Source organism: Coniosporium apollinis, assembly GCF_000281105.1.
Source record: "Coniosporium apollinis CBS 100218 chromosome Unknown supercont1.39, whole genome shotgun sequence".
NCBI classification, from domain to species: Eukaryota; Fungi; Ascomycota; class Dothideomycetes; genus Coniosporium; species Coniosporium apollinis.
This window is the reverse complement of record NW_006913301.1, coordinates 21,120-37,572: the sequence shown is the minus strand read 5'-3', so window position 1 is coordinate 37,572 and position 16,453 is coordinate 21,120. Positions and strand designations below refer to the sequence as shown.

At 35.6% G+C, this 16,453-nt stretch overlaps 4 protein-coding genes across 4 annotated transcripts; 3 read left to right on the top strand and 1 right to left on the bottom strand.

Moving 5' to 3' along the window:
* Positions 1-702: 702 nt before the first annotated feature.
* W97_07111 (uncharacterized protein) lies at positions 703-1,077 on the bottom strand (the record flags this gene model as incomplete). The annotated part of the gene is made up of 2 exons (XM_007785092.1): positions 703-853; positions 923-1,077. The coding sequence occupies 2 exons, from the start codon at positions 1,075-1,077 to the stop codon at positions 703-705; spliced, it is 306 nt and encodes a 101-aa protein (XP_007783282.1).
* Positions 1,078-3,719: 2,642 nt separating this feature from the next.
* W97_07110 (uncharacterized protein) lies at positions 3,720-4,046 on the top strand (the record flags this gene model as incomplete). Its single annotated transcript, XM_007785091.1, has 1 exon — positions 3,720-4,046. One exon carries the CDS (start codon positions 3,720-3,722, stop codon positions 4,044-4,046), a length of 327 nt encoding a protein of 108 aa, XP_007783281.1.
* A 779-nt stretch (positions 4,047-4,825) lies between these two features.
* W97_07109 (uncharacterized protein) lies at positions 4,826-6,077 on the top strand (the record flags this gene model as incomplete). The annotated part of the gene is made up of 4 exons (XM_007785090.1): positions 4,826-5,240; positions 5,294-5,458; positions 5,523-5,857; positions 5,913-6,077. 4 exons carry the CDS (start codon positions 4,826-4,828, stop codon positions 6,075-6,077), a joined length of 1,080 nt encoding a protein of 359 aa, XP_007783280.1.
* Positions 6,078-6,257: 180 nt separating this feature from the next.
* On the top strand, positions 6,258-6,811 carry W97_07108 (uncharacterized protein; the record flags this gene model as incomplete). Its single annotated transcript, XM_007785089.1, has 3 exons — positions 6,258-6,384; positions 6,446-6,547; positions 6,624-6,811. 3 exons carry the CDS (start codon positions 6,258-6,260, stop codon positions 6,809-6,811), a joined length of 417 nt encoding a protein of 138 aa, XP_007783279.1.
* Between the last annotated feature and the right edge of the window lie 9,642 nt (positions 6,812-16,453).

The window sequence follows — 16,453 nt, the reverse complement described above, 5'->3', positions numbered from 1 at the left end:
GCACGTTAGCCTAGTTGGTTCAATGCATATACAAATCAAGTGTTTTCAACGCACAATCCTGAGCTTTAATATCCACGAAGCGGTATGTGAAAGTTGGCTGTATTACGAATTTACGACCTTTTACAGTCCCAGTTGCTATGCAGAAGACCGAGCATACCGTTCGTATACAAGCATTTCCGCCTGCTGCACCATGCCTCGCATCATCGCTCTAACGGCGCCTTTAATTCTGGTGAACTTCGCCACCAGCGATGAAATTCTGTTGATTGAGGCCTCAACGATCCGGCCTATGTAACTAGCTCAATTCTGGAAAGCAGTGGCGTGCTTTCAGCCTGTAGCAGCCTAAGCGGTTCTTCTATCACACAAAGCTTAATTGGCCTCATGCTGATTCGAAACGCGAGGGCAACGTATGTCAGGACTGCGGCCCGAGTCTTATTTGCCCGCATCCCTTCCCGATCGTCCGCAACCTTCTTGAGGGCTTCCTTCTCTTCCGCTGCCGTTGCGTATATCGTTGTCTCCGCTCCTTAGTTGTTTTCCTGCGACAATCCGTAAGCCCACAAGAGGTGCTTGCAATTTTGCGAGCTCTCTCTTTAAAATTCATCCAGTAGATTTACAGAATCAATAGCGTGTTATATAAGAGTGCATTATACGACAGTCAAGCGAGCGTCGATCGAGCTTAATAAACTGCTTGAAAGCATCCATCTGTTACCACGCGGCAACCTTCTCCAGAAAGGCAAAGTTCTCATTCTTCCAAGAAAACCCAACACCCAACTGCCTAGAAATGTCATCGACCAAAACGATGGTTGCTCTCATCGTATCCCCACTTGCACCAAGATTTCGCGACCCGAAGAAGTGCCTGTAAAGCATTTCAGCCTGATGTTGCCACTGCAGCCAACGGATAACTGGACAAGCTATCAGTGCTTACCCTTTCGCCTGCGGTGCCAGTCCGTCCGCCAGACAACACACAAATTCCAAAAGCCCTGTTTCAACGGCAGTAAGGATGCTCATCTCACTGAGCAGCTCCCCGTAGACGCTCGAAATGGCGAAGTGGCTCAGGTCTCCACCAGAGGTGGTTGCCATAGAGCTGAGGACACGGTCGGTGTGCTGGTTGTAGATGAGTGTAAAGAAGGCCTTGCCACGTTCGTACTTCTCTGCTCCAGAGAGAGGAGCGCGGAGGGAAGTGTCCGCGGCGAGAACTGCGGTGAGATGCGGCGTTGTACTGTCGATGGAGGACTTGAGAGATATCAAGCCGTTAATGGCCTGCTACCGGTCAGAAATCGAAGTTGGTGGAAGAGGGAAGAGCACGGTGGTAAATCGCCTACCCTAGGAAATCCAACCAGAACACTAGACTTTAGACATGCTTCCCGAAGCCTCCTCGCCAGTGCCAGCTGGGTCCTCTCGCACGAACACTGGGCGCTCAGATACCGCCATAGCTCACCTATCAGAGCCTCCTTGTGGAATGCTAAGAGAGCCGCGGCTGTGAGAACATACCACAGAGCGCAGGGATCGTCCACGCGCTGAGTGGTGAACAAACGTGCAAGCGGCAAAAACTCAATGGAAGTGCGATGAGGTTTGACAGATTCAGGCCTTGGAGCGCCAGTTCTCTCTGAGACTTCGGCATAGGACGATGTTTTGGAGACGTCGATGGATGAATCTAAAAAGAGCGCTCGCGCCAACTGCTCTCGAGCAATGGGGCGCCATGCGCGTTGGATGATAGCAAAAGTCATGCGGACGTCTTGTAAAGCAGATAGTGTGAGGCTTTGGTTAGTGTAGGGGGCGAAATATGCTGAGACTTGTTAAAAACACATTTGCATACAGAGATCTATGAACTTGCTCCACGGGAGATTGCCCTCAAATATTCCTGGCCCAAGACGCCCATTGTCTCGACATAAGACATCGCATAGCACGGACGAAGGCCAAAGGTTTCGGAGCTTGCGACAGCACCGGGACTGGCAACGAACGATCAGCAGGGTAGTGCTTGGAGTCAAGGTCGGGCGGCTCAAGCATGAGCGGCAGCGGAGGAGAGGACGGAGATTGACAAGGGTCAAACACGTGATCTCGGCGGACCGGCCCCGAGCTTCGGCAGAGCGGTCTCATCGTGGCACAATTCAAAGTATAGGGGGTCTACAGACTTAATTCACGTTGAGGGTCCTGCTGATTGAAGCAAGCCGAACAACACCTGGCGTGTCCGCGGTCGACGATGCTTGGCTTGGTGTTCTAAGCCGTGGCTGTAAAGCTCCTAAGCAGCTTCGCTTGAGACGACGCCTTTCAGCTGAAAACACATCAGGGAGCCCGCGGCGGACCGGCTTATACAAGGTCGTGCTAGACTTACCAACGGGCACTCTGGTAGATTTAGTCCAGTGTCTGCAGCTAGATGGATGGACATTGACAGCCCCGGTTCTACTGGGAAGATGCCCTTGGTCCGGATTCAGGCCTCAAGCCGGAACAATGAAGAAACTGTGAATGTTGTTTTCTAATGCCGCGCCTAGCTAAATCTCAAAGATCGAGATCTTCCGTCTTATACTACGCAGCATGGGCTGGCTCCTAGCTTTGCGCCAGGAGCCTGTCGACCGCTGGTGCTTTGGAACTCCTATAAGATTTCGACAGAGCTGAAGCAACTCCACTTCGGATCACATGACTGGGCCTTGGCACGCGAAACACAATGACCGCATTATCCAGGCTTAAGCTCTCTGAGGTGTCCAGACCTCAGCTCACTAAGTCCTTATGGAGCAGCAGACTATGCACATGCTCCCTAGCGCGAAGTCAGAAGATGCAGCTTGGAAGCAATGGTGCAGTAACCTTCGTCCAACCTCAGTTGTGCCTACCTCTGTCTCCGCAATAAGTCTCCCTCTCTGGGTGATCTGTTGTGAGGCATTAGACGAGGGATATGGGTTGAAGGCCGTCAAGCCCACAGACTGAAACTTTGCCGCCATTTCATATCGCTGGCTCGACAACGAGCCATGGGAAGCCTTCCACTCTCGACCGTACCCAGCCGCAGGGAAAGTCATAATAACGGCGGTTGCGAAGAGGCCATTGTCGACCCTTGCTAGACTGCATCTCAGTCTCGGTATCAAGTACTTCTGGCTCGGCTGCTTGTGCATCGATCAAGAGTCCCGGCTTGAGCAAGCCCGCGAAATCCTCAATATGGGCCTCTACTACGCCAACGCCAAGACGACGCTTATCCTCGCATATGGGTTGAACCTCGTCGGCCCTCCATTGACGCCTGACAGTGGACCACCGCCGATCTGGCATAGCTGTGCGTGGACCCTGCAAGAAGAAGCCATGGCTGGTGATAAGGCATAATTCATGCTTTGTTACTCGAAAGACCTCAACCCGGATTATGCACACCAGGTCGTATTCTTAACTCTACCTGGGAATGACGAACACACTCAGAAGCTGCAAACTTGTTCGAAGGACGACCCAAACTCACCGTGGGGAGAATACCGCCCTTGTCTGCCTATAGTTCCTAGATCGAGAATGGTCTCCCGCCGTACGGTATACGCGGTGAACTCTCCTACATACGATGGCACGGCTCGTGAGGAAGCCCTCCGGATTATTTAATATATGGAGTCTCAACGTCAATGGACACTGTGGCCGGCCCTGCGTGAGATGTATAGACGTGATGCGTCCAAGGAGGAAGATCTCGTGTACAGCGTGTTGGGCTTGCTGAGAGTCACTATAACCCCAAATGCAGTTCGCTACGGCGTCACTCTCGCGGTGCGATGCGCATTCTTGCCGACGCCGTTCACTTAGATCAACGCCTTCTTCCCACGGTGGTCGAGTCCTTCCACGGCAACTTCATCGACGGCTTCAGTGCGCTTCCGGCATTCCGGGACATCACCGCCGTGCCCGCTCCAAGACTCGACCACCTCCGCACCCTTGGTGTGGCTGAGTTTCCTGGCTATGATGGCATGCGAATCACTGCACCAGCAGTGGTTGTTGATGTAGAAACGATCATAGATGAGAGCAACGCTATCAACGAGGCCTTGGAAATGCCCGTCCAAGAGCTCGTAGATGTGCTTGAAGAGAAGGGTTCATTGGACAGCTAACGATCTTCTCAAATGACTGCGACGGGGCGACAGACCACTGAAGGGCTGGCGAATATTGCTCCGGGCACTCCATCGCTCGGAGTCACCCTGATAGCGGCCACGCAGGTTGAGACGCCTGACTCGGATAAATTTCGTAAAAGAGGCGAACCCCTAGTCACTTTCTGCTGTCTTGTATGTACGGACGGGGGTCAGTGAAGTGTAAAGTCGGGATCGCGCTTGTGGTGGCCTCAAAGTACATTTGGAGGGAGCAGCGTCATCTTGTAGCGTAGAGACCAGATCTAGGTATATAACTCTATATATGCATAAAAGCAGGTCGAGTCTCGAAAAAGCTTAGTACTAGCAACATGCTCAGCTCAATCTGGGCGGTCTTCGCTACGGGGAGCACAACCCTTCCGTGACGAGGTTGTTTGATCGACTGCGACACGCATCGAAGGACCAATAACATCGCCACTTCAGCCAAGTCACGCAAGGCGACCACAGCTTGATCTATCATGTCCATATTCGAGTGTACGTTCGCTTCCATGTAGTCATGTTTGTACTAGCAGGTCTTGGCGGTCCCCCTCACGGAGTTCCCTTGGTCCGAACGACCATCTCAGCTTGAGATGCATAAGGTATCCAGCCAGCGCCCCATAACTGGGAATGAGTTTGCACTCAGTGTTACGTATACGCGGTCTATAAGCTGCGAACCCATTTCCCGTCTTCACCGACACCGGCACTGATCACAAAGAAAGAACACTGCCGTTTCGCTTTCTCTTTGGTTATCAGCTTCTGACCCCGCTATGATCGATCTCGACAGTCTTGCCGCACACGGCGCTGCTTTCTTTGCTGGAGTCGCACTACACATCTTCCTCTTCCGAGTTGGTGAATGGGATCTCGCCGCAACCAAGCTGCTAGTCTCTTTCGTGACGTTGTGTTTCGCATCAGTGGCCGGCCTCGTGTACTGGCTGCCTGCTCGTTATCCTACATACAATGTAGCTTTCGGAACGGCGTCGGGCCTTGCACTGTACTTCATTCTGGGCCTACTACTTAGCATGTTGGTATACCGTGGGTTCTTCCACCATCTCAACAGATTTCCGGGTCCGTTTGTGGCTCGTCTTTCGAATCTGTATCCAACAATGTTGTCGGCTAAGAAGTTTCATCTTTACGAGGAAGTCCAGAGGCTTCACCAGCAGTACGGAGACTTCGTAAGACTTGGTAAGGTGCTTGGAGTTTCAGACATCTTTGAGGATACGTGCTAACAGCCGTAGGCCCGTCAGAACTGTCCGTGATCCACCCAGGAGCCGTTTCCGCAATTCACTCGCCCAAATCGACATGCAGCAAGGGTCCGTGGTACAACGTGCTGCATCCCATGGTTTCTCTGCAAACGATCCGCAGTAAACCCGAGCACGTTCGGCGCCGGAAGGTGTGGGATCGTGGGTTTAGCGCAAACGGTTAAGTGTTGTGATTGCATGTTCGAGCCTCTGGCTAACTTCTCAGCTCTGCGCGATTACGAGCCCCGTGTTACGAGGTATACCACTCAGCTACTCGCCCGCATCGAAGAGCGCAAAGGTAAGCCGATGAATGTGACCGACTGGTTCAACTTTTACAGTTTCGATGTCATGGGCGATCTAGCATTCGGCAAATCCTTTGGCATGCTGGAGCAGGGCGTGAAGCACTATTTTATGATCTCTCTGCACGAGTTCATGAAGAATATCGGGTTATTTAGCCATATGCTCTGGCTTCTGCCCATATTCAAGGCAACACCCATTCTAAATAGTGAGTCCAACAAGTTCTGGCGATGGGTCAATGCGCAGGTAGACGAGCGGAGGAAGGTAGGTCAATCTAGTATACGGTAGTATCTTACATGCTGAATCACCTTTTTTGTAGATGAAGCCAGATCGCCCGGATGTATTTTCATGGCTCCTCGAGGATCACGAGGCGTGCGAGCGGCCTTCCGCCCAAGATGAACTGAATTTGATTGGTGACGCCTACACGATAGCGGTTGCTGGGAGGCTAGTGTTCACTTTCAACACGTTCAATTCCACGTTCTAACGGATTGGTAGTGACACTACTGCTGGAGTCCTCACTTGTTTGTTCTTCCAGCTGGCAGTGGAACACCAGTGCCTCCGAGCGCTGCAAGAAGAGATAGACGCTTATTTTAAAACATCAGAAACCGTGGAAGCAGTCGCACTATCAAAGTTGCAGTACCTTGACGCTGTTATCAGTGAGACAATGCGTCTCCACCCGCCAGTACCTTCCGGAGTCCAGCGCATGACTCCACCGGAGGGTCTCCGCGTTGGGGACACTTTCATTCCCGGCAACGCAATCGTCCAGATTCCCTACCACACTATATTCGGAGGTAGGCGTTCTCGAGGGACTTTTTAATTGGGTGGTGCTTCCATATGCTTACGGATCGATAGATGAGCGCAATTTCGAGCAACCGGACGCATACATTCCGGAGCGCTGGACAACACGTAAAGAGCTAGTCCATAACGCCTTTGTCTTTGTTCCGTTCTCTGTCGGTACGTCTCTGAGGCTACAGTTGCATAGTCGCAATATTGTGCATTAGTTCACTAGCTGATTATACTCTAATCGCAGGCCGGTACTCCTGCATCGGCAAGCAGCTTGGACTTATGGAAATCCGATATGTTGTGGCGCAGGTTGTTCGACGATACAATATGGAGCTTGCACTAGAGCAGACTCCGAAGATGTTCTTAGATAGTAAAAAGGACACGTTCACATTGGCGCTAGGACCGTTGTATCTAGTTTTCACGCCGAGGAAATAGCTCTTGCAATTCTATAGGTTTTTCCTTACAAATAGTAAATCTACAAAACTAGAATGTAATATACTAAGTATTCGTTTTAGTATTATTAGGAAAAGTGCTAAGTTACTTGATTATCTATCTAGTAGAAAGAAGTTCTTCTACATACTATTTAGTTATTACATGCTGATTGATATTAGCTAATTATTTATCCGCTCGGCTAGAGCTATTTTTTCTAAGCGTTTAGAATACTTGCAAGCGCTTAAAGCGCTTTAGATATTAGAATATCTATAAAGAAAAAGGTTAAGCTTTTTTAAAAAGCACTTAGTAGGCTACTAGGTAAGCTACTTAGTAAGTAAGTCTTTAGTATTTCTAATCTTACTTAATTTTTATCCTCTAGTCGTTACTATCTAAATGTCTACATTTTAAAAAATCAAGTAGCTAATAATTTTTAGAAAGTTTATTCTAATAAGCTAGTATCTAGCGTCTTTATATTATGATATTATACTATAATATTATATTATAGTAACTAATTTTCTCTTATTATAGTTTTACTATAGTTTACTATAGTTTTTTCTACTAATATTAGTAGGCTTATAGTTATAGATAGTGCTTCTAATATATTATAATCTCTCTTAAGCCTTTAAAATGCTCTTAACCTTATTATAAAGATTATAAAGTAGTCTAAATATTAGTATAACTTTTCTTATTAACCTTTGAACGCGTATAATAAGAGATATATACTATAGTATAATTAGTATAATTTTTAAAAAGCTTATATAATAGTATAGTGTTACAGTTACACTATATACTAAAGTAACTTAGTATATTATCTATTTTACTATCTAGATTACGCGCCTATATAATACTATATCTAAGAAATCTATTACAATAAGTATTATTGTAAGAATAAGAAAGCTATTATAAGAATAGTAAAGTTATTATAAAGATTAGAATTCTAGTTTAAAAGAAAGAGAATAGTACTAAACATAGTTAGTAAAATATAGATAAATATTATATAGTAAGATTAGACTATAATATAGAGATTACTAGATTCTTATTCAAATTAAGTATACTACATTAATAGATAAAAATAGTGTAATCTATATACTAGTATTTTTTACACTATCATTTCGGTAATTAGAATAATTAGTATAATTAGCTCTAAGTATACTAATTTAATTAGTTACTATCTTAGTAGTCTAAGAGCAACTAGTTACTATATAATACTTAGTACTACTTAACTTTCTTTTCTATTCCTATAATCTAAGCTTATAATACTATTCTTCTTCTCCTAGAGCTTTTCTCTTAAAAGATAGATTAGCCTTTTATTTATAGTATTCAAAAGGTTTCTCAATCAAAAATTACTGAGAATACTACTAAGAGACTTTTCTCTACTATTTATTAGTCTAATTATATCGCTTATCTTTATTCTGAGAATTTTATTAAACTAATACTATAAGTTTATTATATAATCCAGTCTCTAGCCTATAAGATAAAATTATACTCTAGTTATTATAGAGAATATATTTATTCTAATGCTAAATACAATTTAGTAGTTACTTATAAGAAGCAGAAAGAAATAGTTATCTAATAATAGAAGCTTTATTATTATTATATATTAGCTAAAAGAGCAATATTAGATACTACTAGATATACCTATTTTATACTAAAAGAGTTTAGAGTCTTAGTAAAGAGAATCTAGTATATTTAGCTATTTTAATAGTCTATAAGGAATATAATTCTTCTTTAAGTCCCGATATCTTTCTTACTTCTATATAAAAAGATTATTTAGCTTATTATCTAGCTTATCTTCTAGTTCACTTATTAGTTTACTTTTTAGCTTATATTTTAGTTTGTATCTTAGTATGTCTCTTAGTTTATTAGTTAGTTAATGGCTTAGTTTATCTCTTCTTTTATCTCTTCTTTTATCTCTTAGTTTATCTCTTAGTTTATCTCTTAGTATATATATTAGTTAATCTTTTATGACTTCTAAATTTACTATTTAGCTAACTTTCTAGTTTCGAATCTAATTTAATATCTAGAGTACTATTTTACTAATATTTAGCTTTATTTCTAGTTTAACCTATATTCAGTTTACTTTTTAGCTTGGTTTTTAGCTAAGTTTAGAGTATAGTTATTAGTTTAGTTTTTAGCTTAGCTTAAGGTCTAGTTCTAGTTTATTTTCTAACCTAGTTTATAGAATAGTTTATAGAATAGTTTATAGTATACTATCTAGTTTAGGTTCCAGTTTATTTAGTATTAAGAATCTCTTTTAGATAAGTAGGAAATAGTTATTTTACTTTCTAAGGGGGGTTCTTCCCCTTAAATCCCCTTTTCTTTCTTTTAAGATAAGAAGCGTTCTGTCTCTTAAACTCCCTCTAGTTCTCTTTATAATATATATAAGAGTTATTCTCTTTTTCTATCTATATTTTAGTTTATCTTTATATTCTTATAATCTATTCAGAAAATTCTTTAAAGTATATTTCTTAGTATACTCCTTAGCATATCTCTTAATTTGTTTCTTAGTATATTTCTAAATAAATCTTTTAGTTTACTACTTAGTTTACTACCTAGTTTACTACTTAGTTTACTACTTAGTTTGCTATTTAGCTCACTATTTAGTTCTAGTTTTATTTAATTCCTAGATTACTATTCAATTTAAGATTAGGCTAGTCTTTTATTTAGCTTTATTTAAGTTTACTTTGTAGCTTTATCTTTATATTAGCTTCTAGTTTTAAATGTAGCTAAGATTCTAGCTTCGTTTAGAGTCTGTTTAGAATCTAGTATATTATTTAGTATTAAGATTAATTTCCACTATAGTGTCTATATTATCTTTCTATTTTATAGGCTTTATTAAGAAAGTTAATCATTTTGTACTTAGATAGAAAATATATATTTACTTTCTACGAGAGATTCTCTCTTAAACTTTCTATTTTTTCTTTTAATATAAGAGATATTCTCTCTCTTAAACCCCTTCTAGTCTTTTTTGTTCTATATATAAAAGGTATATCCTTTTTTTTAGTTTATATCTAGTCTCTTTCCATTTTAGTATTTAGTTTACTACTTAGTATCCTTCTTTACTTAGTTTTTATTTAACTTTTAGCTTGCTTTTAAGTTTACATTTCTAGTTTATTCTCTAGTTTATATCTTGATTTGTTTCTTTATCTACTTTTTAGTATATTACTAAGTTTACTTCTAAATTTATTACTTGGCTTACTATATAGTTCTTATTTTAGGCTCTAGTATAATCTAATTCTTAGCTTACTTTTTAAATTACTTTTAAGTTTAGTTTTTGATAAAATTTCTTTTTAGTTTACTCTTTATTCTAGTTTTTAGCTTAGTTTCTAGCTAAGCTTCTAGTTTAGTCTCTAGCCTAGTCTCTAGTATAGTTTCTACTTTACTTTCTACTCTACTATCTATTTAACCTTATAGTTTGTTTTCTATAATACTCTTTACTCTAGTCGTTTTATAGAATTATAAGAGGTAGTTATAATTAACTTATATCTAGATTACAGTTGTAGTTATAGTTTAAACTATAGTTTAGCTCTTAGTATAACCTTTAGTCTAGTCTATAGCTTAGTTGTTCTAGCTCTTAGTTTAGTTTATTATATAATTTATATTCTATTACTATTTAGTTTTAATAATTATATAATATAAGCTACTTTATATTTCTGGGCTACAAAATACTCTTCACTCTTAGTAGACTAAATATTTACCTTATTACTATATAAAAAACGTATAGGCTTACTATTATATTAATTAAATTATAGATTTTCTAGATCTTCTATTAAGATTCTAAGCTTTTAGGGGGGTTCTTAGCTATATAGATGCTTTTATATCTTAATAAGCCTTTATAGGCTATAGAATACCTCTAAGAGTCTATATCTACCTTATAGCTAAAAAGAAAAAGTATAGTCCCGCTAGAGGCTAAACTAGTAATCTAAAGTATATATATATAGTCGGCGCGGTTGGCGCGATTAGTATAGTTAGTAGTTAGTATTTTCGCAGCTAAGCTATAGCACTAGCTATAGCTGCAGCGTACTAGCTGTAACTACTAGCTCTTATAGCTTTATAGTCGCAATTGTAGTTGTAATTAAGCCTTAGCTAAAGCTTTTATAGTAGCGGTTATAGGATACTATAAAGTAGATGCATTAAAAGCGCGAGGTAAAACTTAGAAACTATAGAACTACTCTTTATAATTTTAACCTATAGCATTTATCATAGCGCTACAAGCGTTTTTACTATAGAAATCTTAGAGGGAGTTGTAGTTTTCACTAAGGTAGCGCACGGTAGAAGAATCTATTTTATTAAGTATATCAATTATCCGGTATCTATAGTTATAAAATAAGAATAGTTAGTACTAGAAGATTAATAGTCTAATATAATAGCATGTAAGCTCAATTTTATTGAAAGAATAGAATATCTAGAGTAAGAGTAGGCTAGTCTCTCTACTAATATATTAATAGAGTTTTCTAATTTAATATTATCTATCTTTTTGAACATCTTAATAATATTTTGCTTATTCTAGAGTATTATAGATAGTTTTTCTTATAATACCTTTTCTATTTCTACTTCTAGTAAGGCTTTAACTTCTTAAAATACTTCTTTATAGCTTATTTATATCTATTCAAATCACGTTCGGATTCAGCTAAATAAACACAATTTAATAGAAGATAATGAATTGATTAATAGCAAAACCTAACTAGCTGTACACTTATATTCTCGCTAGTTAGTTAGCTTTTACTAACTAGCTAAGAGCTAATTAGATAGTATACTCCTAGTAGTATTACCTATAATAATATCTCTTAAAAAGCTATCTAAGCTTAGAAAATATATAGAAGCTACTTATTACTCTTAACTTTATAAAATATTTTCTTATACTATCTTTAAACTTAGCACTATTATCTAGAATTCTCTATACTTTATATTACTCTTTCTATTCAATTAAGCAGTTATCTAGTATTTTTCCTAACACTAGTACTTTATTCGAAGCTAGTTCTAATAATAAAGTACAGAATACTAGGCGTATCTTTACTCTCTTTAATAAGTCTAACTTATAGCTAGTAATTTTAATATTTCCAAGAATTTTCAAATATTTAATATAGCTATAACTAAGTCTTTTGCTTAGTTCTATTATTTTTATATTTCTTTAAAGAGAAATAATCTTTTTTCTTTCTACAAGTATAGATTGTCTAGATCTATATTTATTATAGTAAAATACTAACTACTATAGTAGAATCTTACTATCTTATTATAATTCTTGATATGTATATTCTATTTCTTCTATTATAAGTCTAGGTGATTCTACTAGTATTTACATACTCTTTAGCTTATACGATAATTATATCTAGTATCTATAGTTAGTATAGAATAGTATTGAATTTATTATCTTATTTACACTTATATTATATACTAGCTATATAAGTACGTAGCTTATAAGTAGCTTGTAAGTTGTTTTAGTACTTAGAGTACTTAAGCTACTTAAAGTACTTAGAGCACTTAAACTACGTTAAGTACTTAAAGTAATTAAAAAAATAAAAAACTTATTAATAAGTTAAGAAATATAGATATTATAAAATATTGTAGAGCTTTTCGTTTTTCTTAGGTTATACCTTTTATAAAAATAGATAATATATCTGTGTTTTGGAAATTAACTAGATAAAACTATTTCTATATAAAACTTATTATTTGAGCTAGATTTATTATATTTCTCTTCATTTTACTCGTTATGTCATACTTGAAGCTTTTCTACGTTTTTTTAGTACTAACTTAATAAAGCTTAATATATTAAGACTATTTTAAGTGCCTTAATTACTTAAGTATACTTATAAGTAGCTTGTAAGTAGATAGAGTTACTTAAAGACTCTAAGTACTTAAAATAGATCCTAAGTACTATAAGTAGCTCCAAGTATTAAAAAGAAGTTCTAATATAAGATTAAGAATATTAGATTTAGAAATATAATATTTCTTAACAATATAGTCGCGTAGAGTTCTACTAATATAGAGAATCTTATTAAGTCTTTTAATTATACTCTAGAAACTACCTAAAAAGAAAAGTACCTAATTCCTCCTACTAGCAAGGAGGTTCGTAAGCTTACTATAGTAAAGTATACATCTACTAAAGTACTAAAGATCCTAATAAATAAGTAGAATAGAACGTATTAATCTTTGAATATAATTAAGATAGAATAGTCTCATCTACTCTTATCTATTAATTTAGGATAATAAGTAGGCTATAATATTATTTACCTATTACTAAAATACTATTAAGATGGATTTAGCTAAATCAATTGGTAAATTGAGCTTTTGAGCTTATAATTAAGCTATCTAGATAGAAAAACCTAACTATATACCTAATAGATGGCTCTATTTACTTCTACTAATAGATAGATAAAGAAAGTAAGTATTTACCTTATTAGGTGATAGCTTAAGGATTACACTTTAGTTTTATAACTTCTTTATATTTATAAAATAGTAGAACATAATTAATTTATCTTAATATAATTTCTGTTCTACTAATAGAAACCATTATGATATTAGAATATATAGTAATATTATAGAACTAGCTAGAGCCTATTATTAATAGTTAATTGATAGATTAGTTCTGTTATTAGAGAATTTTCAAGATGCTTAGAGTCGCTTAGGATACTCTAAATATCCAGAACATTTGAATTATCTAAAATATTCAAATTATCTAAATTATCTAAAACGTCTATATTATTTAAAGGTATTAGCTTAGTATAGTTTAGTAAGGCTTAGTATACTTAGTTAGTAGCTAAAAAGTTTAGAGAAAGCTTTAAGGCTATTTTGACTGGTTTAATAGAAAGAAACTATAATAGCGCTACTTCAAATAGTAAATATTCTATAAAATAATTATTTACCGCTTGCTTTTTAAGATAATTAATATTTAAGCTCTTTTAACTATAAGGTAGAAGTTAGGCGAAATAAGAAAATTCAAAGAAATTCTACTTACTAAGCGATACTAACTATATTAGACGTTTTATATATTTTGGATATTTTAAAAGTTTCCATTATTATAAATATTATAGATATTTTAGGTTAAAGCTAATTTTGTAAGGGTCTAAATACATCATAGTTTGAATCTAGTATTTTTGGTATTTAAATCTTTAGTTTTTCTAGAGTTATATAACTAAGATATACAATCTACTTATAGAGTTTTCGTTCTATTTTTCCTACTATACCTTTAAATCTTATATAATATCTTATATATTACTCTAATAAATTAAGTTCTAGTATTAAGCCTTCTTATGCTACAATATTATATTATACCTACTAATTATCTTCTATTATAGTCTAGTTATAGCCTTCCTTTTTTTTTTTCCTTCTCTAAAGCGCCTATATCTATAGGTAATACTCCTAATATTCTATAGGCTCCTATAGCTATTAATATACTTATAGCGCTTACTATAAAGGTTCTAAAAAACTCTAATCTCTAGTTTAAGTTTTTTACTAACTCCTTAAACTAGTTTAATAAGATATATACTTATACTAGTACCTTTAAAGAGTAGCTTAAGAATAATACACGCTAGTATAATGTAATAGGTAATTAGTATAATATAATAACTATATAGTATAATACTATAGTTATTATATACTTAGAAGTAACTAAGTAAATTACTTAACTTAATATTTAAGCTACCTAACTAAATACTATTTTAAACAAAAAGTTAGAAAAGCTTTTTAATCTAGAACTATTTTCTAGTTCTAATTATACTACCCTCTACTTCTTTATTATAAATATTTATATAAAGCTTAGTATTAATACTAACTAGTACTCTACTAAAGCTATCTAAATCTTATACTTATATAGTTACTTAAAGAGTATTATTTAAGTACTTTTTCTTCTATATATTTTTACTAATAGTAAACTTAAGTTTAGCTCTATTAAGAGAATAATTAAGTACTTTGAACTATTCTTTAGTAACCTAAACTCTAAGGTAATTACTTAAGCTAAAATTACTAAGCTTTATTAGAAGAATTACAATTATATCTTTTTTACTATAGATATCTAATACTATATCTATAATACTAGGTATAATAATAATAGAAAGAAGTCTACGCTTTTTATAAGCCTATTACATAAAATATAAAACGCTCTTATAAGCTAAAATACTAAGAAAATAAGCTATTTTAAGTACTTCTACCTCTACTAATTTATTAATAGGCGCTTATATACTACTACTAGTATAGCTACTAGTATATTATTCTTTTAGAAGTATATCTTTCTAACTATACTCTCTACTATTAGTATCTCTTATATAATAACTACTATAATAATCTTCTTACCTATTTTTTATTTTATACTAACTACTCTATAGTCTACTTTTATAGCATATAACTATAGTAACCCTATAGATCTTATAGTTAGTTATATCTAATAGAGTCTAATTATACTAGAGATGAAATAGTAGTACTTTAATAATAGTAATAAGTACTTATACTATAGTAGCGACTATATAGTTTATAACTATCTAAAGAAGCCTTATACTAGTATATATATAATTAACTCTAGCTCTATTTCTAATACTCTAGACTCTACTACTCTATTTAGTAACTTAACTTATTTAAAAAATAAGTAGTTTCTACTAAAAGTTACTTATAGAAATCTATATTTAGAATAGTTAAGATTTTCTTTTCTATAATTTCTAGTCGCTTTAATAAGACTTTAAGAAAAACAAATATCTTATAATTAACTATACTATAGTTACTAGTTTATATAAATATAAGTTTACTACTCTTATTAATACTAGAGTATCTAGTACTATTTTTATTAACTAATCTTATATATAAAACCTTAGCCTTTATTTTCTTCCTCTTAGTTTCTCTAATACTCTTAAAGTTATTAATAGGCGCTCTACTACTACTAGTAATATTATCTATCTTATCTAAGTTAAGTTTCTAGTAGAGTTATTTAAATAGATTCTTACTCTCTTTATTACTTACTTTAGCTATTTTCTAGTTATTTTTAGCTACTCTTAGCTACTAGCTTACTATACTATACTTAATACTAACTAATAACTATTAGTACTATTTAGTAGAAATACTATTCTCTATATCTATCTAGACTCTATTATTATTTCTTAAAAGAAAGCTAAAAAGCTACTTAATCTTAACTTACCTCTATAAAAGACTCTAGATATCTATATAATTAGTATAGGACTATTATATATAAGGAATTTAAGTATAGAACTTAAGTAAGTAGGTTATACATATCCGTAGAGGTAAGGTATTAAGATAGAACTATTAAGATAGTAATACAACTATAGTAATAGATTATATAAAGCTAAACAGTATATAGAACGAGTGTGATACTACTTAATACTATAATACAACTAGTACTTGCCTCTCTTAGTTATCTAATTACTTGCTTAAAGAACCTTGAACTTCCACACGCGTACTCTATACTCGTTTCTATATAATAAGCCTTCTACACCACTATATACCTCTCTTATCTAGTAGCTATCTTATAGCTACTCCAATCCTCTAAATAGTAGTATAAATAAAATGCTAAAATCGCTAAAGAGTAAAGCCTCTAATCCTACCACTACAACTTAATACTAGTAAGTCCTCTTAATAATAGCGGTTCAGCTTATTATATACCTATTCTAATATATTCACCTCCTCTATAGCCTTTTAAATAGC